This window comes from Centruroides sculpturatus, unplaced genomic scaffold, assembly GCF_000671375.1.
Source record: "Centruroides sculpturatus isolate CEXI.00-Female unplaced genomic scaffold, Cexi_2.0 scaffold844, whole genome shotgun sequence".
Classification (NCBI taxonomy): Eukaryota; Metazoa; Arthropoda; class Arachnida; order Scorpiones; family Buthidae; genus Centruroides; species Centruroides sculpturatus.
Genome location: NW_019385027.1, coordinates 264,917 through 292,325, shown reverse-complemented (window position 1 = coordinate 292,325; position 27,409 = coordinate 264,917). Strand labels below are relative to the sequence as shown.

At 28.9% G+C, this 27,409-nt stretch overlaps 2 protein-coding genes across 2 annotated transcripts in view; both read right to left on the bottom strand.

The window, feature by feature from the left end:
* Nucleotides 1-3: 3 nt before the first annotated feature.
* On the bottom strand, nt 4-3,880 carry LOC111633623 (protein LCHN-like; the record flags this gene model as incomplete). Its single annotated transcript, XM_023378228.1, has 3 exons — nt 4-611; nt 3,590-3,655; nt 3,735-3,880. Coding segments are annotated over 3 exons (426 nt in total), but the record flags the coding sequence as incomplete, so codon positions are not given.
* A 6,295-nt stretch (nt 3,881-10,175) lies between these two features.
* LOC111633631 (protein LCHN-like) overlaps nt 10,176-27,409 on the bottom strand; it is a 23,221-nt gene continuing 5,987 nt past the window's right edge. The window contains exons 3-9 of the mRNA XM_023378243.1: nt 26,927-27,085; nt 22,074-22,194; nt 19,245-19,383; nt 14,148-14,273; nt 13,907-14,057; nt 13,762-13,827; nt 10,176-10,783 (exon numbers count right to left, since the gene is read on the bottom strand). Of these exons, the coding sequence (XP_023234011.1) occupies nt 10,570-10,783; nt 13,762-13,827; nt 13,907-14,057; nt 14,148-14,273; nt 19,245-19,383; nt 22,074-22,194; nt 26,927-27,085 (976 nt within the window). The 3' untranslated portion in view covers nt 10,176-10,569. The remainder of the gene's footprint in view (nt 10,784-13,761; nt 13,828-13,906; nt 14,058-14,147; nt 14,274-19,244; nt 19,384-22,073; nt 22,195-26,926; nt 27,086-27,409) is intronic.

Sequence of the window (27,409 nt, the reverse complement as noted above, 5' to 3'; positions counted from 1 at the left end):
ATTGTTCAAATTTTTTCTTCTTACTCAACCCAAATTTGCTTTTAATTACTGTATTTCAATATTAATATCAAGTCAATACAAAATTTATGGCATGGTCTGGTTTAGTATGGGATATAGTATTTATTAGGCCTATTTTTAATAACAACTGTCGAGTGACCAGAAACTACATTTATCTGGCATCTACCAATCCTCATGGATGTCAGCTAACTGAGCGTCTACTGTATATTGCATAAATAATATAATACTGTCATTATTACAATTCACTCAGTACATGAGGGATAGTTGTTGTTTGAATATGTTTGTATAATAAAATTTTTTCTTATTATTTAATAGAATAACAATTCTTTTATAACTGTTTTAGATAAAAAATATATGTATTTTTTTAAATGCATTAATTTCAATGACAACATGATAATGAGGGACAAAAAGGATTTTCTATACATAAATGAATATCAATTCCATAAATCTTGATTAATTCTGACAAAAATTCATAATCATATACAGGATGCAAACCAACAAGTTTCATGTGATTTCTTGTCCAAAGTTTTGTTGAAGTTTTTGATACTTCCATTAATGTATCAAATAATAAATTATTCAATGAGAGGAAATATCTGAAAAATGAAATAAATAAATCATATTAATATAAATTTAAATAAAAATTAAATTTAAAATCTGTACTAGGTTGTACAATAAAAATATAGTAAAGATATTTTTGATTTCAAGAAATCTTTATGTAATTTTATATGAAGAATTATCTTATCAGAGATATCATCAGCTACATCAGAGACTAGCTTAAAAATTTAAATCTGGGTTCTGTTTGGGGACAGTTGACCATTATATCAGAATTTGGAGGATCATTTGTGCTTCGATCCCACTTTTCCTGTTGAGTGGCACATTGCTCCTACTGCTGGCATGTTGGTTTTGGGACTATCTCATATGGCAGTCTGTCACCTATAATATTGGTGTAAAAGGCATTGACAGCACAGCAATACATTCAGGAAATCCTGTCCTCTCAATAGCTATTTTGCAGGAATATAATGCTTGAATACATACAGCTAAGATTTCCCAGGAATGTCTCCACCATGTTGCCATACTTCCTTGGCCTGCCTGGTATTTAAATTTGTTGGTCCTAGAATCAGATGGGATACCAGCTTTGGGATATAGAGTGCCAGTTGTAACACCTATGGGCAAGTCTGTCACAGGATAGCATACAGTGTTTATAATATCTCCATGCTTGAGTGTATTGCCACATGTAATTAGGCATAAGGAGATTCTACAAGGTACTAAAAGTTCTTTTAAATTGTACCATTGTTACATAGGAAATTATCCTTTTGCTATAATATAATCACTTACTACCAATATCATTATGCTCATAATAATAAATTTTCATTTGATTCCAATGCCTCCTTTTTGGTGCATAACTTTTGCCAATGAGAGTATATTAAATATTTTAACAATGTAATAAATTAATTAATTTATCTAACCTGTTTTGAAATTTTTTCATAATAAATCACAATTATTTATTTAACTAACATAAATTATCTTACTTGATTTGAGGTCTTTTCTGTCTCATCTTAATATTTTCTCTTCAACTACTTTCAATCAAATCTAGTAGCTACATAATATTCTCAAATAAATTGTCTTCATGCATAGAATTCATAAGAGATATTGTAGTCATTAAATAGTGTTTATGATCAACTGTGTTAAGAATTTTGATATTCCAGTTAACATCATACTAACTTTGAGACTGGTAGCTAAAACAAAATTTTTTTCCTTTGTGTCAACAGTTAAAGGTTTAACATTTTTTGCAAAAAAAGAATATGTAAATTTATAATTTATATAGTTTTTCTCTTGAATAAAATGTTAGACTATTGACATAAACTGAAGAAAAATTTCTGTTTTAGCTACCAAAGTCAGTGTGATGTCAACTAGAATATCATAAATATATTGTATTTTTCCTCAATTGAAAACAATTTTTTTTCGTTTAAGTTTAATTTCTTGCTAACAGAAACCTGTCATTATCATGATTGTCTTAGGAAATAACAACACTGTCATCATTCTTCCCCTTTATACAGTGAATAAATATTAAAAATTAAAAACTGACTTTGACAAACAAATGAAAAAGCTTGGCCCCTTTCTATTGCCTAAATACTTGTAACAACAGAATTTGAAAAATAATTGAGATCAACCAGAAATGTTTTTATACAAAGATGTTTATCAGACTAAAGTCACATCAATTCTCTTTCTTTTTGTTATTATCCTATTATCCTCCAGATTATTGGTTCCACCTAAACTCTCAGAAAATCTTTCCACTAATCTATGCACACAATGCACACATGCCATGATTGAACTGTTTTTGTGCCTCTGACTCTCATCCAGAGAAACAGTCGTCATTTGCTGTTGAAGCAATGAAACCTTGCTTAAGTGTCCCAATAATCTCTTTCCCACTGGTAAAAGTTGAATGTAGTAATATTGGTAGTGTAATTATTCATGTGGGATCTGATGAGAGCTCTTTTTCCAACATAAAGAAACCTTTTCTGCATATATATCAATTAAACTTTTTTTTTTAGGTACTGACAACTTATAGAAAAAAATGTCTTTTTGTCAGCTAATTGTAACAGAATATTGTCACTTTCCACCCTGATTCCACAACATAACCTTTCAGACAAGACACATCATATCATTAATTAGGATTACATTCATTGTTTTCAAATTGAGTTGAGCAACATTTATGCTTGAATTTAGAGTTTATTTAGTGTGTTTCAAAATAGAAGCAAAGATATCCAATTTAGTGGCTGATTGTGGATACTCAATTCCTTTCAAAATTTGCTTCAGAATGACTTAATTCAGTTCATATATAATCACTTTTGAGCTTATTCAGTGTTTCAAATGCCAGCAATGTTGACAAACATATAAATAGAGTTGTTGTAATTGGAATTTATACTCAACTGTCATGCTAAATTGTTTAAAACTTGAGGAATGTCAAGCAAAAACTGAGTGACATGTTTGTTTTTGTTTAGAATTGAACTGCTGCATGTGCTTTGTAAGCACCAAAAATCCTAACTTAAATCTAAGGCAGCATTTTTTCATGATATTCCTTGAGGACAAGATCTGATCAGGATTCCAAATAGCTTATAACATTCACTGACCTGGACTTGATATCCATACCAAACTTGATTGGGATTGATTGAGTGGTTTTGAAGGAGTTTACTTAAATATAACAATATTTGAGTGTAAAGAAATAAGCTTCATCACTCAGCTCAATTATTGAGGTTTAGACCACTGTTTGAGTCTGACTGACTTGTGAGATAAAGAATATCTAACTGGAAAACACTAATTTCACACTAAAACACAGATAAATACAAATTTTTTCATTCAAATAATAATAAAAAATATTGAAATTTTTTGTTTTAATTTTTACAATATATCATCTCTAAAATTGGTAACAATTAATTACAGTGTATAAAAGTTTATTATATATTTCACAATTATATATTAATAATCAATAAATAAATAACAAAGAATCAAATAATTATTAATAATATTTCATCCTAAAATAGTCTAATTTAATTCACAATTTAAAACTTACCCAGTAAACCATACTTCTTGACCATTATTTTCACAATTTTCATTTACAGATGCCTTATATAGAGTTCTAAAACAATTTCTCAGATATATAACACAATTTTTAAAATATATAAAACAAAAACTAAATTATTTTGTTAATTTATTACCTTATTTTGCATAATTCATTGTATTTAATTTTATCACTATTATTTGAATTCAATAACTGTTTTAAGGTTGGATTTGAAACTCTTAAATTATGGTTATCAATGTAAAGATCATATAAATGAGTCTTGGATTCAAAAATTTTTTCNTTTAAAATGTGAAGTTTTTAAAATATCCTGAAATATTACTAAAAATTATAAATGTTCAAATTATTTAAAATAGTTTTCAAATGCTCAGAAATTTGGATACACTTTTGGATAAATACACATTTCTGTCCTAAGTTGTGTTCAAGATTCCATTAAAATTGAAATAATTTTTCTTGATAAACATTCTTGTAAAATTACTATTGAGTCAAGTTCAAATTTATGAAAGTTCCTAATTACTATAAAATGTTAAGAATCAAAATTCATATTTTTCAATTCATGTAATTTATCATAAGTCTTTAATGGTTTCAGATTTTTGAACAAATTATAAATATCTAAGTAGAATAAAGTCCTACTTTGTTTCCAAATTAGAAATTTGGCTTTTGGAATGTTTTAAATAGGAAAGTTTTAAATAAACATAAGCAATCAAAATAATTAGGAAGTATTCTAGTATCACCTTATTATGACAATGTAATTTACAGTTTTAGTTTATTTAAAATTGTCAGACAAGTAATATTTTTTAATTGCAATATTTCTTAATTGTTTCAAACAATGAATTTGATCTATGTTCAATACACTTAAAATCTAATTCAAGAACATTAATGGAAATTACTGTAAGCAAATTTTATTATAAATATTGAATGAAATCTGTAAATTTGTTCATTTTAAACTTTTATAAATAGAGATTGTTAAGACAACTTTCCACTGTAAATTTTGAAAAAGTTGTAATCTCTATTTTGTATAAATAGCAAATATTATAAGAAAACAAATTTCAAAACTGTAATTTTGATATATTTTTAAGATGTTGAAATAAAATACTCATTTTTAATGTTGTGTGTGATATATATCACATTTTTGCAGACACATTCTTAAAGTGCTTATTGAATTCTTCAACACATTTTTTAAAAATTTAATTCTATCTCAGATGTAATATGAAAATAAAAAATCCTACTGAGGCTACTTCAATAATGTGAAAATTATAAAAACAATTTGTTAACTAATCAAGATAAAAATAAAGTTGAATAAGTAACAGGTCTATAAAAGATCTTTAATCTAGACCAAGATGGTATGTATGCAATAAATGGCTGTTTGGGTACTATTATCTCAAAATATTCCTGAATTAATAATCAATTTTTTTAACTTAATAATTGATACTTTCTCATACTGTAGGAATCTATTGGATTTTAAGTTAATATTAAAAGTACAGATTTAATAATAATTAAATGTTATGATTCAGACATTCTGTTGCTATTTTTAAATACATAAACTTTCAGGTAGTCTTTTTTTTTTTTATTCCCCTTTAATAATTCATATAATGCATTTTTAATAAACACTTAAAATTTGGAAAATTACTAACAAACTTTCACTATAAATATTTTGAACCTTACAGCCTTGTACTAGATTTTAGAATTTATTAATTTTTAATGCTTTAATACTTAAAATTTAATTATCAAAATTGTTTAAGTGTTACATTGAATTTAAGAAAAAAAATTGGTTGTCAGATTGTACTAAAACATAAAAATTTAGTAATTATCATCATTTTTTATTCAGTATTTTAAATTCCATAAAACCTTCTTGATAGCAAACAATAGTAACATACAACCACTGAAGATGACATTTATTTCTGGAAATGTTTTAAAAAAAATTCTGTACATTTTAAATCAATTCTCTTTTAAATTATGCATTTTATTTTGATGCTAAAACTTGCAATTTCTCTCAATCTTTAGAATATCAAATTTTTCCTGAATCAGATCAAAATATTTTGATCATATTAAATTTTGTTCCATTCAAAACATAAGCAGTTCTATGGACAAAAGTATTTTATAGCAATGTTTTTTTTTTTTAAAAAAGTCTGAAGCACTGTTATATATCTTGGCACATTCAGAAAGAGAATAGAATACACAGTGTAGTTTTGTTATTTGGATCCACCTGTTATCAAAGTTTACACACATACACTATAAAAAAAAAACTGTTTTTAAACTTCAAAATGTATGATTTAACTAAAATACATTTAATGACTTGACTTTAGAAGAACGTTGTTAAAATTAAACATTAAAAATTAGCATTTAGTCAATGCAATTCTCTTAAGGAATGGACCAACAAAAAGAAATTTTAGTTAGGACTTTTAATCCAGATGAGTGAATGTCATTAGAATATAAGCGATTTAACAATGTTTTCTAGATATATGATTTTCTAAGTCCATTGAATCAATTTGTTTTCAGTTGTATATTCAAATACATTTATTTTATTCAATNTTAATAATGTTTAATGGAAATGAAAATCTATAAGAAGAAAGTCTTAAATCATTTATAAATTATTTTATTTTTGTTTTCAATTTATTTGAATTCAATAACTGTTTTAAGGTTGGATTTGAAACTCTTAAATTATGGTTATCAATGTAAAGATCATATAAATGAGTCTTGGATTCAAAAATTTTTTCTGTTGTACCTATAAAACAAACAAAATATTTAGTGTATATAATAATCTTTCATAGTTTGTTTAATATAAATGAGTTTTTTTAAATATATGAATACTCACAAGCAATATAAAACATTTCATCTTGTAAAGTTTCAATATCAGCAATATTAACATAAAAAAGAGGTTGCGATATCGGATTTTCTATACTATGCATAGAATGTGCAACAAGACAGTTGGTACTGTAAACTAAATAATATATTATTTTTAAAAAGTTATAACTTTATTGGTATATAGAATATAAGTTATTAATATTCTCAAATAAATTGTCTTCATGCATAGAATTCATAAGAGATATTGTAGTCATTAAATAGTGTTTATGATCAACTGTGTTAAGAATTTTGATATTCCAGTTAACATCATACTAACTTTGNTTGACCAATTAGCGATCACCAGCCGTAACGTTATTCAAATCTGTGATTCCCAAGCCATAGTCTTATGCAAATCATGCCGTGTGGCGTGATTGTCTGCTGACCAATCAGTGGCTGTACTTTCAAAAAGCCAAAGGCCATTTTCAACCATCTCTCGATGACCGTTACGAGTAAAAAAAATACTTTGCTAGGTCTTATTTTCAGAGAGAGGTCTTATATTTCGCAATTCAGCAAAACCTGTGCTAGGTCTTATTTTCTGAGGATGTCTTATTTTCGGGGAAACACGGTATTATTGTGATTATGTAAAATATTAATGTTTCCCAGAAACATTCACACTATGCTTATTTGTATTTAGATTTAGTAAAAATGCTGTTATGTTTGTAATTATACTTTTATCTTTGCATTTAACTTCTTTAAAAATCAAATTTATAATTCTTTAATTTATCAAAATATATANGTTTTAAACAATTTAGCATGACAGTTGAGTATAAATTCCAATTACAACAACTCTATTTATATGTTTGTCAACATTGCTGGCATTTGAAACACTGAATAAGCTCAAAAGTGATTATATATGAACTGAATTAAGTCATTCTGAAGCAAATTTTGAAAGGAATTGAGTATCCACAATCAGCCACTAAATTGGATATCTTTGCTTCTATTTTGAAACACACTAAATAAACTCTAAATTCAAGCATAAATGTTGCTCAACTCAATTTGAAAACAATGAATGTAATCCTAATTAATGATATGATGTGTCTTGTCTGAAAGGTTATGTTGTGGAATCAGGGTGGAAAGTGACAATATTCTGTTACAATTAGCTGACAAAAAGACATTTTTTTCTATAAGTTGTCAGTACCTAAAAAAAAAAGTTTAATTGATATATATGCAGAAAAGGTTTCTTTATGTTGGAAAAAGAGCTCTCATCAGATCCCACATGAATAATTACACTACCAATATTACTACATTCAACTTTTACCAGTGGGAAAGAGATTATTGGGACACTTAAGCAAGGTTTCATTGCTTCAACAGCAAATGACGACTGTTTCTCTGGATGAGAGTCAGAGGCACAAAAACAGTTCAATCATGGCATGTGTGCATTGTGTGCATAGATTAGTGGAAAGATTTTCTGAGAGTTTAGGTGGAACCAATAATCTGGAGGATAATAGGATAATAACAAAAAGAAAGAGAATTGATGTGACTTTAGTCTGATAAACATCTTTGTATAAAAACATTTCTGGTTGATCTCAATTATTTTTCAAATTCTGTTGTTACAAGTATTTAGGCAATAGAAAGGGGCCAAGCTTTTTCATTTGTTTGTCAAAGTCAGTTTTTAATTTTTAATATTTATTCACTGTATAAAGGGGAAGAATGATGACAGTGTTGTTATTTCCTAAGACAATCATGATAATGACAGGTTTCTGTTAGCAAGAAATTAAACTTAAACGAAAAAAAATTGTTTTCAATTGAGGAAAAATACAATATATTTATGATATTCTAGTTGACATCACACTGACTTTGGTAGCTAAAACAGAAATTTTTCTTCAGTTTATGTCAATAGTCTAACATTTTATTCAAGAGAAAAACTATATAAATTATAAATTTACATATTCTTTTTTTGCAAAAAATGTTAAACCTTTAACTGTTGACACAAAGGAAAAAAATTTTGTTTTAGCTACCAGTCTCAAAGTTAGTATGATGTTAACTGGAATATCAAAATTCTTAACACAGTTGATCATAAACACTATTTAATGACTACAATATCTCTTATGAATTCTATGCATGAAGACAATTTATTTGAGAATATTATGTAGCTACTAGATTTGATTGAAAGTAGTTGAAGAGAAAATATTAAGATGAGACAGAAAAGACCTCAAATCAAGTAAGATAATTTATGTTAGTTAAATAAATAATTGTGATTTATTATGAAAAAATTTCAAAACAGGTTAGATAAATTAATTAATTTATTACATTGTTAAAATATTTAATATACTCTCATTGGCAAAAGTTATGCACCAAAAAGGAGGCATTGGAATCAAATGAAAATTTATTATTATGAGCATAATGATATTGGTAGTAAGTGATTATATTATAGCAAAAGGATAATTTCCTATGTAACAATGGTACAATTTAAAAGAACTTTTAGTACCTTGTAGAATCTCCTTATGCCTAATTACATGTGGCAATACACTCAAGCATGGAGATATTATAAACACTGTATGCTATCCTGTGACAGACTTGCCCATAGGTGTTACAACTGGCACTCTATATCCCAAAGCTGGTATCCCATCTGATTCTAGGACCAACAAATTTAAATACCAGGCAGGCCAAGGAAGTATGGCAACATGGTGGAGACATTCCTGGGAAATCTTAGCTGTATGTATTCAAGCATTATATTCCTGCAAAATAGCTATTGAGAGGACAGGATTTCCTGAATGTATTGCTGTGCTGTCAATGCCTTTTACACCAATATTATAGGTGACAGACTGCCATATGAGATAGTCCCAAAACCAACATGCCAGCAGTAGGAGCAATGTGCCACTCAACAGGAAAAGTGGGATCGAAGCACAAATGATCCTCCAAATTCTGATATAATGGTCAACTGTCCCCAAACAGAACCCAGATTTAAATTTTTAAGCTAGTCTCTGATGTAGCTGATGATATCTCTGATAAGATAATTCTTCATATAAAATTACATAAAGATTTCTTGAAATCAAAAATATCTTTACTATATTTTTATTGTACAACCTAGTACAGATTTTAAATTTAATTTTTATTTAAATTTATATTAATATGATTTATTTATTTCATTTTTCAGATATTTCCTCTCATTGAATAATTTATTATTTGATACATTAATGGAAGTATCAAAAACTTCAACAAAACTTTGGACAAGAAATCACATGAAACTTGTTGGTTTGCATCCTGTATATGATTATGAATTTTTGTCAGAATTAATCAAGATTTATGGAATTGATATTCATTTATGTATAGAAAATCCTTTTTGTCCCTCATTATCATGTTGTCATTGAAATTAATGCATTTAAAAAAATACATATATTTTTTATCTAAAACAGTTATAAAAGAATTGTTATTCTATTAAATAATAAGAAAAAATTTTATTATACAAACATATTCAAACAACAACTATCCCTCATGTACTGAGTGAATTGTAATAATGACAGTATTATATTATTTATGCAATATACAGTAGACGCTCAGTTAGCTGACATCCATGAGGATTGGTAGATGCCAGATAAATGTAGTTTCTGGTCACTCGACAGTTGTTATTAAAAATAGGCCTAATAAATACTATATCCCATACTAAACCAGACCATGCCATAAATTTTGTATTGACTTGATATTAATATTGAAATACAGTAATTAAAAGCAAATTTGGGTTGAGTAAGAAGAAAAAATTTGAACAATAGATCACAACTGACTGTTGTGATCTATTGTTCAAATTTTTTCTTCTTACTCAACCCAAATTTGCTTTTAATTACTGTATTTCAATATTAATATCAAGTCAATACAAAATTTATGGCATGGTCTGGTTTAGTATGGGATATAGTATTTATTAGGCCTATTTTTAATAACAACTGTCGAGTGACCAGAAACTACATTTATCTGGCATCTACCAATCCTCATGGATGTCAGCTAACTGAGCGTCTACTGTATATTGCATAAATAATATAATACTGTCATTATTACAATTCACTCAGTACATGAGGGATAGTTGTTGTTTGAATATGTTTGTATAATAAAATTTTTTCTTATTATTTAATAGAATAACAATTCTTTTATAACTGTTTTAGATAAAAAATATATGTATTTTTTTAAATGCATTAATTTCAATGACAACATGATAATGAGGGACAAAAAGGATTTTCTATACATAAATGAATATCAATTCCATAAATCTTGATTAATTCTGACAAAAATTCATAATCATATACAGGATGCAAACCAACAAGTTTCATGTGATTTCTTGTCCAAAGTTTTGTTGAAGTTTTTGATACTTCCATTAATGTATCAAATAATAAATTATTCAATGAGAGGAAATATCTGAAAAATGAAATAAATAAATCATATTAATATAAATTTAAATAAAAATTAAATTTAAAATCTGTACTAGGTTGTACAATAAAAATATAGTAAAGATATTTTTGATTTCAAGAAATCTTTATGTAATTTTATATGAAGAATTATCTTATCAGAGATATCATCAGCTACATCAGAGACTAGCTTAAAAATTTAAATCTGGGTTCTGTTTGGGGACAGTTGACCATTATATCAGAATTTGGAGGATCATTTGTGCTTCGATCCCACTTTTCCTGTTGAGTGGCACATTGCTCCTACTGCTGGCATGTTGGTTTTGGGACTATCTCATATGGCAGTCTGTCACCTATAATATTGGTGTAAAAGGCATTGACAGCACAGCAATACATTCAGGAAATCCTGTCCTCTCAATAGCTATTTTGCAGGAATATAATGCTTGAATACATACAGCTAAGATTTCCCAGGAATGTCTCCACCATGTTGCCATACTTCCTTGGCCTGCCTGGTATTTAAATTTGTTGGTCCTAGAATCAGATGGGATACCAGCTTTGGGATATAGAGTGCCAGTTGTAACACCTATGGGCAAGTCTGTCACAGGATAGCATACAGTGTTTATAATATCTCCATGCTTGAGTGTATTGCCACATGTAATTAGGCATAAGGAGATTCTACAAGGTACTAAAAGTTCTTTTAAATTGTACCATTGTTACATAGGAAATTATCCTTTTGCTATAATATAATCACTTACTACCAATATCATTATGCTCATAATAATAAATTTTCATTTGATTCCAATGCCTCCTTTTTGGTGCATAACTTTTGCCAATGAGAGTATATTAAATATTTTAACAATGTAATAAATTAATTAATTTATCTAACCTGTTTTGAAATTTTTTCATAATAAATCACAATTATTTATTTAACTAACATAAATTATCTTACTTGATTTGAGGTCTTTTCTGTCTCATCTTAATATTTTCTCTTCAACTACTTTCAATCAAATCTAGTAGCTACATAATATTCTCAAATAAATTGTCTTCATGCATAGAATTCATAAGAGATATTGTAGTCATTAAATAGTGTTTATGATCAACTGTGTTAAGAATTTTGATATTCCAGTTAACATCATACTAACTTTGAGACTGGTAGCTAAAACAAAATTTTTTTCCTTTGTGTCAACAGTTAAAGGTTTAACATTTTTTGCAAAAAAAGAATATGTAAATTTATAATTTATATAGTTTTTCTCTTGAATAAAATGTTAGACTATTGACATAAACTGAAGAAAAATTTCTGTTTTAGCTACCAAAGTCAGTGTGATGTCAACTAGAATATCATAAATATATTGTATTTTTCCTCAATTGAAAACAATTTTTTTTCGTTTAAGTTTAATTTCTTGCTAACAGAAACCTGTCATTATCATGATTGTCTTAGGAAATAACAACACTGTCATCATTCTTCCCCTTTATACAGTGAATAAATATTAAAAATTAAAAACTGACTTTGACAAACAAATGAAAAAGCTTGGCCCCTTTCTATTGCCTAAATACTTGTAACAACAGAATTTGAAAAATAATTGAGATCAACCAGAAATGTTTTTATACAAAGATGTTTATCAGACTAAAGTCACATCAATTCTCTTTCTTTTTGTTATTATCCTATTATCCTCCAGATTATTGGTTCCACCTAAACTCTCAGAAAATCTTTCCACTAATCTATGCACACAATGCACACATGCCATGATTGAACTGTTTTTGTGCCTCTGACTCTCATCCAGAGAAACAGTCGTCATTTGCTGTTGAAGCAATGAAACCTTGCTTAAGTGTCCCAATAATCTCTTTCCCACTGGTAAAAGTTGAATGTAGTAATATTGGTAGTGTAATTATTCATGTGGGATCTGATGAGAGCTCTTTTTCCAACATAAAGAAACCTTTTCTGCATATATATCAATTAAACTTTTTTTTTTAGGTACTGACAACTTATAGAAAAAAATGTCTTTTTGTCAGCTAATTGTAACAGAATATTGTCACTTTCCACCCTGATTCCACAACATAACCTTTCAGACAAGACACATCATATCATTAATTAGGATTACATTCATTGTTTTCAAATTGAGTTGAGCAACATTTATGCTTGAATTTAGAGTTTATTTAGTGTGTTTCAAAATAGAAGCAAAGATATCCAATTTAGTGGCTGATTGTGGATACTCAATTCCTTTCAAAATTTGCTTCAGAATGACTTAATTCAGTTCATATATAATCACTTTTGAGCTTATTCAGTGTTTCAAATGCCAGCAATGTTGACAAACATATAAATAGAGTTGTTGTAATTGGAATTTATACTCAACTGTCATGCTAAATTGTTTAAAACTTGAGGAATGTCAAGCAAAAACTGAGTGACATGTTTGTTTTTGTTTAGAATTGAACTGCTGCATGTGCTTTGTAAGCACCAAAAATCCTAACTTAAATCTAAGGCAGCATTTTTTCATGATATTCCTTGAGGACAAGATCTGATCAGGATTCCAAATAGCTTATAACATTCACTGACCTGGACTTGATATCCATACCAAACTTGATTGGGATTGATTGAGTGGTTTTGAAGGAGTTTACTTAAATATAACAATATTTGAGTGTAAAGAAATAAGCTTCATCACTCAGCTCAATTATTGAGGTTTAGACCACTGTTTGAGTCTGACTGACTTGTGAGATAAAGAATATCTAACTGGAAAACACTAATTTCACACTAAAACACAGATAAATACAAATTTTTTCATTCAAATAATAATAAAAAATATTGAAATTTTTTGTTTTAATTTTTACAATATATCATCTCTAAAATTGGTAACAATTAATTACAGTGTATAAAAGTTTATTATATATTTCACAATTATATATTAATAATCAATAAATAAATAACAAAGAATCAAATAATTATTAATAATATTTCATCCTAAAATAGTCTAATTTAATTCACAATTTAAAACTTACCCAGTAAACCATACTTCTTGACCATTATTTTCACAATTTTCATTTACAGATGCCTTATATAGAGTTCTAAAACAATTTCTCAGATATATAACACAATTTTTAAAATATATAAAACAAAAACTAAATTATTTTGTTAATTTATTACCTTATTTTGCATAATTCATTGTATTTAATTTTATCACTATTATTTGAATTCAATAACTGTTTTAAGGTTGGATTTGAAACTCTTAAATTATGGTTATCAATGTAAAGATCATATAAATGAGTCTTGGATTCAAAAATTTTTTCTGTTGTACCTATAAAACAAACAAAATATTTAGTGTATATAATAATCTTTCATAGTTTGTTTAATATAAATGAGTTTTTTTAAATATATGAATACTCACAAGCAATATAAAACATTTCATCTTGTAAAGTTTCAATATCAGCAATATTAACATAAAAAAGAGGTTGCGATATCGGATTTTCTATACTATGCATAGAATGTGCAACAAGACAGTTGGTACTGTAAACTAAATAATATATTATTTTTAAAAAGTTATAACTTTATTGGTATATAGAATATAAGTTATTATAGATTAAATATATATATTATTTTGAGAAAATAGTGGTGAACAAAAACTAATATCATTAATTTATTCTTTTCCAACTTGAATTACATTACTGTAAACTAGTTTGCATAAAAATTATTAAAGAATTTTTTTAACTTTTAAATGAATATTTTCAAAATTTTATAATATAAATAATAAAATCTATAAATTTCTAATATTAAAAAATATTCTCATAGTTTTGAAAATTATGAATGAGATTTAATCACTATGAATGAAAATATTGTTGAATATATTTATAAATTATTCGTTTTTCGTTAAAATAAAATTTTAAAAATTTCTACTTATTTCAAAAAAGGTGTCAATAAAGTGATTTTGTGTTTATCAGAACACAAAAGTGATTTAATGACTTGTTAATACCTTTTAATAATATCCTTTTATTCCTTTTTTAATATGATTAAGAAACTTATTGATACCTTTTTAATTATACCGTGTTTCCCCAAAAATAAGACAGTGTATTATATTAATTTTTGCTCTCAAAGATGCGCTAGGTCTTATTTTCAGGGGATGTCTTATTTTTCCATGAAGAAGAATTCACATTTATTGTTGAACAAAAAATTCCGAAGTCTAACTTAAACGAGAGTGACGTATATCCGCTCGTGTCGAACTGAACTTACGAAATTCCCGTGCTGGAGTGGACTTTCCACTCTCGCTTCAACTTAACCTTTTCATAGCGTCGACATCGGGCTCGATGACCAATTAGTGCTTACTGAACCGTAGCACTATGCAAATGTGATGGGGCGTGATTCCCGGCCAACCAATTAACGATCACCAGCCGTAACGTTATTCAAATCTGTGATTCCCAAGCCATAGTCTTATGCAAATCATGCCGTGTGGCGTGATTGTCTGCTGACCAATCAGTGGCTGTACTTTCAAAAAGCCAAAGGCCATTTTCAACCATCTCTCGATGACCGTTACGAGTAAAAAAAATACTTTGCTAGGTCTTATTTTCAGAGAGAGGTCTTATATTTCGCAATTCAGCAAAACCTGTGCTAGGTCTTATTTTCTGAGGATGTCTTATTTTCGGGGAAACACGGTATTATTGTGATTATGTAAAATATTAATGTTTCCCAGAAACATTCACACTATGCTTATTTGTATTTAGATTTAGTAAAAATGCTGTTATGTTTGTAATTATACTTTTATCTTTGCATTTAACTTCTTTAAAAATCAAATTTATAATTTTTTTTTGTAATTTTGAAATTTATATTTGTATCTTTAATATTTGGCCTAATTAATTAAAAATTTACAAAACTATTAATCTTTTTCTGTATTTTAGTTTAGCATTTTAACATAAATATTGAATAACATAAAATATAAATGTATTTATATGAAAACAAATATGATTTCATAAGTTTTGCTTTCTAATTTATTTAACTTACTTTCCTGAATGATTTGTATTGTATAAAAAACCTTATGTATATTTTAAGTTTTTTAACTATTAAAATTTATATGTAAACTTCTTATGAACATAACATTTTATTATACAAAAGTAAAGCAAAAGCCTGGAAAAATATGTTAACAGCATATTACATAGTAAAATTTATGGTTAGAGTGCCAGGTCTGGACTTGTGTGGGCAAAAATAAAAAATTGTTACTAAAGATCAAATGTCAAAAGAATTGCTATACATAATATAAAAATTCCATTTATTAGTAAAGACCGTATATGTACAATTCAATAACGCTAGAAAATCTTTGTAAAATAAAAAAGATACTTTATCAAACCAAAAGAAATATTTACAAAACCTTCCCGACAATTTGGGAACCTAGAATTACGATAGTTCTAATTTATCTCCACATAACCGACAAGAAAGATATGAATCAATTCTATCGAAAAAAAATACAATGAATCTTACAAATATGACTATGCGTCATCAAAACTCTGTTATTGGACCTGGAAATGGAACTTGAAAACCTTTGGTCAATCACTTGATTCTTAACACCACCTCATTTGAATCTAAGCTTCACCTCGTCTGTGTCATCTCCTTTTTATCTGGCAGGTGTGGTGATGTTACAATGTATCCACTCACTTGCCCTATTTACATACTTACACAGTAACATTTTACTTGATCTAGTATTTGGTTTTTTTCTCATGTAATTTCCCTCACAATTTTATAATACTTTTTTGTGTTGTCTGATAACAATTTGGAGGTGGAGATTATTCTTTTAACTTTCTGTAGAAGTCTCCTACCCTCAAGATGTCATTTTGGGATGATGACGTCATTTTTTCTGTCTGTGGTCTTTATAAGGTGAGTTTTAACTTTTAGAATTTTTGACCAGAAGGTGTGGTAGTTGATCCTTAATGAAATAAAACATGCCAAAATAAATAGAATAATGAACTAAAAATAATTCCCAAACAAAATAGAATGGTTTGGAATTGACTCCTGAATAAAAACATTTAACTATTTTCTAGTTTTATGAACATTTTTAATATACAGGTGGTTAAATTTCTGTCCAAAATTATAGAATTGGAATAAAACCGAATGTATTACACAGTCCCAATTTATTTTTTCTCTAGGTACTCCTGCTTCACACACTGATACTCTTCCCATCATTTTGGCAATGGTGCTATGCCTAAAGAATAGAAGTCTTGACTGGTGTTATAACAGTCCTGTGCAAAGTGGAAGCAATGAGAAGACTTAGTTAGGAAATTCTGTATCACACAACCTACAGTTTGGATCTGTCACCATGTGATTATCACCTGTTTGATCCTTGAAGGAAGCTTTGGGAGACAGGAGATTCATCCAGAATGACAAACTCTCTGAAGTCAGAGTCTGTCATGCAGCAGCTCTGACAGCAGCCCAAAGACTTCTATTCTGCAGACCCAAACAGTATAGCAGATTAAGGACTTATGGAGCCGTGTACATGAAATTGACTGACTAGTTTGACCACCAAAGCAGTTATGATCAAAACAAGACATATAATCAGTATGGTAAGTCTAAGTATGAATCCATCTTTAAGACTGGTTTAAGATCTTATTGTGTAAACCAGCAGTAATCTTAAAACACACTTACAAGATTTATGTGATTCAGATGTTTACACATGATGCACTGGAATAGATTTTCAAATCATTCTGATTTTTGAGCATTCTCAAAAGCATTCATTTCTCTCAAGTGTGATAAGAATGTGATCTAACACAGGATTCCAATTTCATCATTAATTGGTTCAAAATGCGACAATGAGCAAAAAATCTGACATATTAATTTTCTGTAATACTGTTGCGAATTGTCAACCAAGATCACCAATAAGTTCGAATGAGATAAATTCTTCTATATTGAAGTTATGAGTGACAAAATGTCAATGATACAACTATCATGTAAGCCAGCCTTTACATAAATTCAGTTTGTTCTTGAAAAAATGGAAAGAGATGAGACTCCTGTTGACTTATATGTTTCTTCTAGAGCATTAGGACATGTTAGAAGGGATTGACTTAATGGATCATAAAATCAGACATTCCTCATACAATAGTCAAAACTGACCTTGGGTCTTTCTAAACAGAAAACACTCAAAATGCTTCTACACACTTTGAGGCAACATGAAGTCACTGACACTGACAGCACAGAAGGCAGTAGAGGAGTTCAGAGGATAAAAAGTACAAATAAAAGAATGACAGATTAGACAGGCAAAGCAAAAATAGTGTACACATTTTTATTGAAATTTTTATCTTAAGCAAAAAATAAATCACTCAGGAACTAGGATAAGACAAGACCTAAAGTTTACTGATTTGGAATCCTTGTAATTGTAGGGCCTGTGCATATGCACAGTCTGCATTTATTGATAGTAATCCATCCATCACTGATTGTTGTCAAAACAATGGGAGAAGTGTCAGCATATGAAGGGAAAGTATATTCAGTAAGATATACAGTACCAGTGGTGGATCCAGAACCTAAAGGGGCTAACGCAAAAATTTTGAATGAATAATTAAGTATGTACAGTACTTCTTATTCACATGTGCATGATGACTGTATTGCAGATAGTCTGATTATATTTGCCATCATAAATGTTTTTAAAAACAATGTTTTGAAGTTCAAACAAATAAATGTTAAATCCTCCACATTGACACAAAAAAATTAAGTTCCTGTAGCCCCATGGATCTACTTCTGCTCAGTATATTAACTTTTTATTCTAAAACAGCAATTAGAAGCAGATAATATTAATTTAATAGTAAGTCTTCTAATTACAGTGTAACCTTGAAAACTCGGCCTAATGTGGACCGAAGTGTGGCCGAGTTTGTGAAAATGCCGGGTTATCGGGAATGGGGTTAAAAAAATAAGTACGAGTGTTTCCTCAAAAAATACTGTACTGTACTTGTATGTATTGTTTACTTGAGAATATAACAGAGAATAAACTGCCCAAATACCCTTAAACAAAGGAAAAGTACATCCTTTATGAAGGCATAGAGCCTTTACTACATGAAAATTAAAATTAATGAATACACTGTATACAGTAATTTACCTGATAAGACAGACCTCAGAAAAATACTTTATGAGAGCTTTTATACTTTTGTAAAGCTGTCTATAATGAAAATTAATTAACTAAGGATTTTTTTGCCCTGCCAGGGTGTGTCCGAGTTATCCGGAGTGCCGGGTTATCGAGAGCCGAGTTTTCGAGGTTCTACTGTATTAGATTTCTCTTTTATTTATCAGGCAATAGATTTTAATGAAGAATTAGTTTGATTTAACTTCATATAAAAGGCACATTTAGAAAGCCTAATTTATTTTCAACATTGGAATGAACATTATATGCAATAAATGTGAAAGATTATTACTCAAGGCAAAACTTTAATGTAATATTAATATTATGCATTTAAAAATGAATTAAATTTTATTTTTTAACTACAAACTATAATTTTTTTTAAATAAAAGAAATATTTACCTCTATGACACACATTTCCAATTGGAGGAGAAGAAAAAAATAATATCCTTTTTTTCAGAAGAGCAAATTTCCAAAGAACAAATATTTTATCTTCAAAAAATTTTACAAATTCTGAAAAGCATTCTTCTGGATGTCTTGTCTAAATATATAATAAAATGACGAGTTTTATATGTGCAGTAAGATTAACCAACCAGAAAGTATTTTAAAAAAAAGTGACTTTTTTATTAGCATATTTAAACATTTATAACTACCATTTTTACAGTTTATCCTTATTATAGAATGTATCTATGGTATTATTTTATAATACTAAATTTTATGCAAAAAGCTGATTCAAATGCAAAATAAACTATGCTTTAGATAAACTAATTTTAATTATTAAAAATGTTTGTTGTAAAATTATGATTATTTTATGTTTTTAAATTTTATTTCTAAATTAATTTTATAATTACTATTATAAATTAATGGCAAGATTAAAAAAGACATCACACAATGTCTACAATAATGTCTATAATGCTAACTGTAATTATTTTCAAGCTTTGTCATTATCTAAAAGATATTTATTCCAAACTTTCATTCTTAAATTTTGAAAGTAATTAAGTAAATAATTAAGCAAAAAAATTTATAAAAAAACAGTTAATAATGCTATTTGTGATTATATGTACTTTCTTTACACTTAATTTTTATAACAAAGCCTACTACTATAATAATAATTTCCAACAATAAAATAATTTAGAAAGTTAGATTAAAAGTAAAAGTGATGCAATTTTATTGAACACCACTGTATATAAAATTTTAGAAAAATGCAAAACATTTGTCTAACAAAAATAAGAAATTCAAAAAGTTGGATTTTTACAGTTTTAAAATGAATCATTGAAGAAGAAAAAACAAAGAAGGTTGCTTCAGATTCCTATAATCACAAAATAATAAGAATAAAATAAATCAACAAACTAAATTATTACAATTTAAATGATTAAAACATAATTAAAACAATAAATACTTAATTCACTTTGGTTCCAATACACTCTTTTGAGACAGAAGATAATAACAGAAAAACAACTTTGAAAGAATATAAATTACAGATATCATCACAAATCATCATAGATAATATAAATAATAGTATGTAATTCAAGTATCACAATAATTTATGAAAAAATGAATCTATCAGTTATAGGATATTGAGTTTAAACATTTATGCCAACAATATTATCCAAGATTATCCTATTAATAGAAAATAAAAATCTCATAAAAATAATACATAGCAATAGTTGTAACAGTTATCCATAGAACAACAACTGCTACTTTACAACTGGTTAACTTAGAATTAAAAAAACAACTACAAAAATCTAAAAACCAGCAAAATTATTTAAAAACACGAACGTTTTTGCCAATGTTGAATGGGCATCATCAGACAAACAACTGCTGAGATAAATGAGAGGAGGAAATCATGGTGGGCTCATATATACAGGATTCAGACAAACACCACAGAAACATTTTGGAATTAACCGATCTACTCTGCCATTTGTCCTTTTTCTCCTTTGAAGGAGAAATATTCCTACAAAACAAGGGTGTCCCTATGGGCAGTCCAATATCTGGCATATTATGCAAATTAGTTGTGCACCAGCTTGAGACTGTCATCCTTCCCACCTTCAACAACCACAGAATTTTCCTTTAAGCAAGATATGTTGACAATATTCTTATAATTTGGTAGGATAAATCCTTTATCTTAGATTTCCTACAAGAGATCAACCACAACCCATATGGCCTTGTGCTCCTCCATGAACAGGATAACGCTCATACAGTTTATTTCCTGGACTTCCAGATCTCTTCAAACACTCAAACAATGGACACTTAACTACTCATGTTTACAAAAAACCTACGATCTGTTCACTTTCAAGATGGCTGGATTCAGAGTCTTGATTCAAAGGGCTCCCATTTGTCTAACACACAAGATAGAGAGGAAGAGCTCCTTATGATCACCCATTATGCCACTCAGCATGGCTACACACTATACAGGGCCTTTTCATCGACTTTCCAACACCAGTTCCACCCTGTAATTAAATCACTTCCAAGATACAAAGTATAGAACTGTGATTTACAACAAGATGCTTGCCACACTGTAAAAAGAAATTTCCAGGAGAAATAACTTTCAATTAACTTTCTGTAGAAGTCCCTCAATTTTCTTCCTCCTCTGTAATGCTAGACTGTCCTGACAGGCATCACCTACCAGGCATCTACAGTATTCCAGTCATCAATCATAGGTCCAACCTGCCACTTGCAATACACAGGAGCTATGACTCGCCCTTTAAATACCCATCTCAAAGAGCATCATATGTCTATCAAAAAAGGTTTGGCCAACACCACTTTGGCTATCTATGCCTCCAACCCAGACATCCATGTTGAATTCTGCAAAGAATGCCTATTATATAATGCATCTAAGCAACCTTTCTTTGATGTTGATTCCTTCCCCACAGCATAAAAGTCATTCTATGAAATATAAATTCTCACTGTCCTCCCCATTCTCTCATCTTATGTTATATGTTACCTCCTCCTACACATGTTCAGCAATCCCATTTATCTCAGCAGTTGATGATGCTCGTTCAACACAGGTGGAAACGTTTGCATTTTTAAATAATTTTGCTGGTGTTTAGGTTTTGTAGTTGTTTTTTAATTCACAGTTATCTATTTTAAGTAAATTATAAATCAGTATATCAAATCTAAACAAAAACATTTTTAACAAATGTTATGAAAATAAGATTGGCACTAGAAAATTTAATGTTTAATTTAATAATTAAAACAATTCTATATAAAAATAAAGTGATTTATACTAACCTCCATAACTGAAACTAAAGGTCTAGAAATATTGACATTATAACTTGGTAGCAAAATTCCCTTTTCCTCTTCATAATAATTTATCAAGTTGTCATAGCAATCAGTATGCTCAAGAAGAAATCTGTTAAATAATAATAAGATTTACTTAAAACTTAAGCAATATAAAAATTTAGAATATGTTTAAATAAAATTACATTATTATTATTCTGTTTCTAAATAAACTAACAAAATAAATTAAACTTTATAGTTATCTTAACTGAAATGTTTTATGTAAATATTTTTAGTTAAAATTTGTTACAAAACAAATATAATGTCATATAAGACAGATGTTAAATAAAAACTTATAGTATTTTTCANCCCTCACCCCCCCGCGTTGGAATTTCGAAAAATCCTTTCTTAGTGTGCGTTTCCATGACGTACCCTAACTGTGTACCAAATTTCACCTCTTTAGGTTAAGCGGTTTGCTCTGGGCGATGATGAATCAGTGAATGAATGAGTGAGTCAGTCAGGACAAGCAATTTTATATATTTAGATATCTAATAAAACTCTTAAATTCTACCTTTTAAATTCCTCACTTTCAGGAATTTATTCTTTTTGTCAGATGTCAGATTTTAATTTTTAATCATTAAAGTTCAAAATTCTTGCCAATAAATTAAGTACAAGTACAGAAAATTCTTGTTAATTCAAACTCTGACAGTTTGAAATCCCATTAGTTTGTAACTGTAGTATTTGTTCAAGCACAGATATAGGGATATACATGTTAAAGAATTGTTAGTTCATACATATATGGCAATTTTGAAATCTGAAGTGAAAATTCAGTCTGAAATGTTATATGTGCATATTAATTCATACATTTAGATCAAAGTTCATGTGCCTTCATGGTACAAGAGAATAATAGACCACAAACAACTCTAATCAACATAGCTTTGCTTTTACAGTAACATATTTTTGGGTGAACTATGACTCACCTTACCCATCAACTACCCTTCTCCTCTTAGCTCATAAACTATGGTTGGGTTTCAAGGATTGGAAGATTTGGCTACAAGTAGCAGATTGGGATATTTGTAGAGCTCTATTCTACTAGATTTGAGTGACTTACTACTTTTTGGGCTACATTTAAAGAATTTTCCTGTACTTTTTATAAAACCTATCTGGCAACCTGTGAGGTTCTCACTGAACATGGACTGTTTACCCTGCAGTGTTAGTACAGTATATATCATTTTTGCTAAGACTAGCTGATACCTGTTGTACAACCAAGTAGTTCATAGCAAGTGGGCAGAAAGTGAACATTTTTTGCTTATGAAACTGATTTTCATGGAGATAGCTCCAAAAGAAGCTACGAAAAAATATTGATTGCGAAAAAACTATACTTCTCTGGAAGGCGGACAAGAATGAATATTTAAAAAGTGAGATTACAAGAGCTTTCAATATTCCTTTTTCAACTCTTTCAATATGCTAAAAACTGTAACAAACTTGAACAATCAGATGAATCCAGTGCTGAAATCAGAAACAGAAAGGTCTGCATACTGATAAATAGTGTAAGCAAATAGAAAAGCTCTTTTCCAGTGGTTTTATGATGTGCACACAAAAAATATTCCCATCAGGATCTCTGATCAAAGAAAAGGCAGTTATGTTGGTGTCATGAATGGGTATCAATGACTTCAAGTGTTCCAACTGATATCTGTGCCAATTTCAAGCTCACCACAATACCATATCTCTGAATGCCAGCATTGAATCTTCATCAATGAACACTAATGCTGCCAAATCATAGCTAGAAACTGTTTGTCCAATATTACAAGAATATACTGAATATGACATCTTCAACTTAGATAAGACAGGTGTGTTCTACAATTTGATGTCATCAAAAACATTAGCACTGAAAGGCAAAACCTGCCATAATGGCAAATACAGTAAGGAATGGATCACAGCCATGCTATGTTGCAATGCAGATGGCACAAAGAAATTTACACTTATAATTGGCAAGTTTAAATTAAATAAAAAATATAATAATTGGAAAATTTGCCAATCTTTGTTGTGTGAGGGCAACTGCAGTTATCTTGCTCATATGAGTCAAATAAAAACTCTTGGATGACTGCAAAGATATTTTGAGACTGGCCGCTATGCTTTCGAAACAAAATGTCAACACAAAAAGAAAGGTCTTATTGCTAATGGATCAAGTGTTACCCCACAGTATTGAAGGCTTACACCTTCAAAACTGTGAGGCAACACTGAGCATGTGCTATTTTTACCAGCAAGCACTACCAGTATTATCAAGCCCTTAGAACAAGGCATTATTTCACAACTGAAAGTACAGGAAGTGTTTGGTGTGGTACATGCTTGAAGAGATTTCTCAAAGTGTATTGCTGAAGAAATATCTCGGATGCCCTGTGGAATGTTATGGTTGTCTGATAAGAAATTCCAGCTGAAAGCATAAGAAATTGTTTTGCAAAACCAGGTTTTGTTCAATGGTGTGTAGATGCTGGTAACATTGAAAACAACCATTAAAATGAAGTGCCATCTGAATGGGAAGATTAACAAAAAATATTGATTGCATCTTGAATTTATGTGAATGTGAATGACAATATTGCAACAACCAATGACATCAACTTTGATGAGATAATACCAAACCTAGATGCAGCCACAGTACCAGTGCAAATGCTAGATGTTTGCAGTAGTGACAAAAGAAAGATTGTTTTATGATAATTTATTCATAAATAAAAGTAATTATGTTATGAATAAACTGGTCAAATTAATTCTAATTGTTGGAAAATTAAACAAAAATTAATAAAAGATTTAATAAATTTTTTACTTAAATTTTTTATGCATATGTTTTGATATATAATATTTGTTTTTAGAAAAAACAAAATTCAAATACTTAATATAATAAATCCACTCTGTGAGCTTATTAAAAGGACTTCACCTAGAAAAGTAATGGAATCTATTTATTTTAGATTAGAAGCAGATGATCTCCAGATGAAAGTTTAAGGTGCAAGCAACTCGTGATTAGCCAAATAAAATAACCCTGAAACCTGGCACCCCGCTGTGCAAGAAATAGCCAGATCAACAAAAGTCTACTCTATTAACAAGCATATTAATAGTAACAGAATTAACAGTTCATAAAATTTCTTTAGGCCGTAAGTTGAACAGCATTAAACATAGCTATTAAATTTTTTAATTATCTCATAAAAAAAAATGTGAACACAAAATTACTAAGTACAGTACTGAACAATTCAGTGTAAGTACTGAATAATTTTTTTTATTTAAAATGAAGACATACTATTTCTTTGACTGAACATTTCAAGATGTTTACTCATATTTAATCCCATTTATATATTCAATGTAAATAAACCTTTATAAAAAATAAAAAAAAATATGGAAAACATTGAACATTTTCTTGCTTTGAGTATAATAAACTGTTTTTATAAATTTTTTATATGTAATTTTCTAGGTTTTTTTATGTAAATTTATAATAATATATTAATAAAAATAATATATATATGTATTATTTATTTAAATAAAAAAAATCAGCAATTGTCATTTTTGATTTAAAAAAATTTTTTGAAACAAAATCATGCCACTTTTTCAAAAAGATTATATCAATGGCAACTGAAAAGCAAAGTTTATAAAAAATGGCATGTTATAAAAAGAGCAAGGTCTTATAAAAAAAAATGGAAGCAAAATATAGATTATCTTGCTTCCATTTTTTTTATTAGACTTGTCATTTTGTAGAAATATAATCATAACAACAGATCAATGCCTAAAAACTGAAATTTCAATTTAAATGCATAAAGAATCTGTAAAGTAGTGACCTTTTAGCAGAGTGGGAACAAAAGAGGCGCAACCTTGTCAATTGGATCCACGTGCGGTTGGGTAATACCACTTGTAAAGTATTGACTTGTAAACAAGGGAAAACAAAGGAAGCGCCGACTTTGTTAATTGGACCCACCTGCAGTCAGACGGTAGTACATTTGCCATATGGTAAACAAGTGGCGGACGTTTGTGTAAGCTCTCATTGGATGACGGCGGACCTGAGTGTAAGCTGTTCGGGCATAAAAAAGGGTTGTGATTGGTCGGAAGTCCCCGTTCCAAAAACCCTTAAATTGCGGGGAAAACGAGAGGAGAGAGAGAAGGGCAAGAGACTGGTACACGGTAGTCTCAGGCACTTGGGAAGCCCGCTGAGCGTAGAGAGAGTGTTCTCCTCTGTTAATCATCTCAGGGACGGGTTAGTGCAGAGATCAGACCGACCGTGCAGTTGAGCCAACTCTACAAGCTGACTGAGGTCTCTCCAAAGGTTATTAGTTCCCAGACACCAATCTGGCACGTGAGTCACCATGCATGGTTATCCTGTACATATACCATGTTTTCTAACTTGTACTTTCTACAACTGTAAATAAACTGTAAATATATTCAATTTGAGTGTGGAGGTATGCTTTCCAACGAACCTGATTCACTACATCGAGTCATGATACACAGGAAACCAACTCAACGAGACAGACTTGGGAAAGAACATTCACAAAGATCTTCACTGAATCTTTATCATAATTTATTGAAATAAACTGTTTTATCCAAACTAATTTATTTCAAAAACTAATATTTTCAACCAAATCTGCAGCTATTCTCAGGGTTTATAATCAAATAATTAATAGAACAATTTTTAAACAAAGTATAATCATATCTTTTTTAAAAGTTGTTTCCATGTTTTTCAAACAGAAATTTGCAATAAAGCTATAATAGATCTATTAAAATACATATTTTAACAATGGACTTCAATAAACAACTAAACTAACCTTAAGATATTGTTTCTCATAAACATTATTAGATATATCATATTTTTTTAATATTCTTTAGTTTACCTGACTTGGTTTTTTAGGAATGATTTGTGTTGATGGAGTGAAGCATAACTTATAGAAAGAATTCCTACTGATTTCATTCTTGCTCCTCTTTCTTCTGCAATATTGACAGACATATTTTCAAAGCAAGCTAATCCATACAGCTGATTCCATTTAAAATAACTGTATTTAAATGAAAAAATTGTTTCAATATTAATGATTCAATTTAGTTAAAAAAATAGATTCGATAAATAATAAATGTAACTTAAAAAAAAGAAATACATTATGAATATTAAATACTATAAAATTCAAAATACAGTCGACCCCCCTATAACACTGTTGATTATTCCGTTTTATATGAATTTCATGTTGTACGAGTCACTTAGATTTTACAAATACGTGTGCTGGGCTGTGAATGGCTCACGTATTTGTAAAATCTAAGTGACTCGTACAACATGGAATTCATATAAAACGGAATAATCAACAGTGTTATAGGGGGGTCGACTG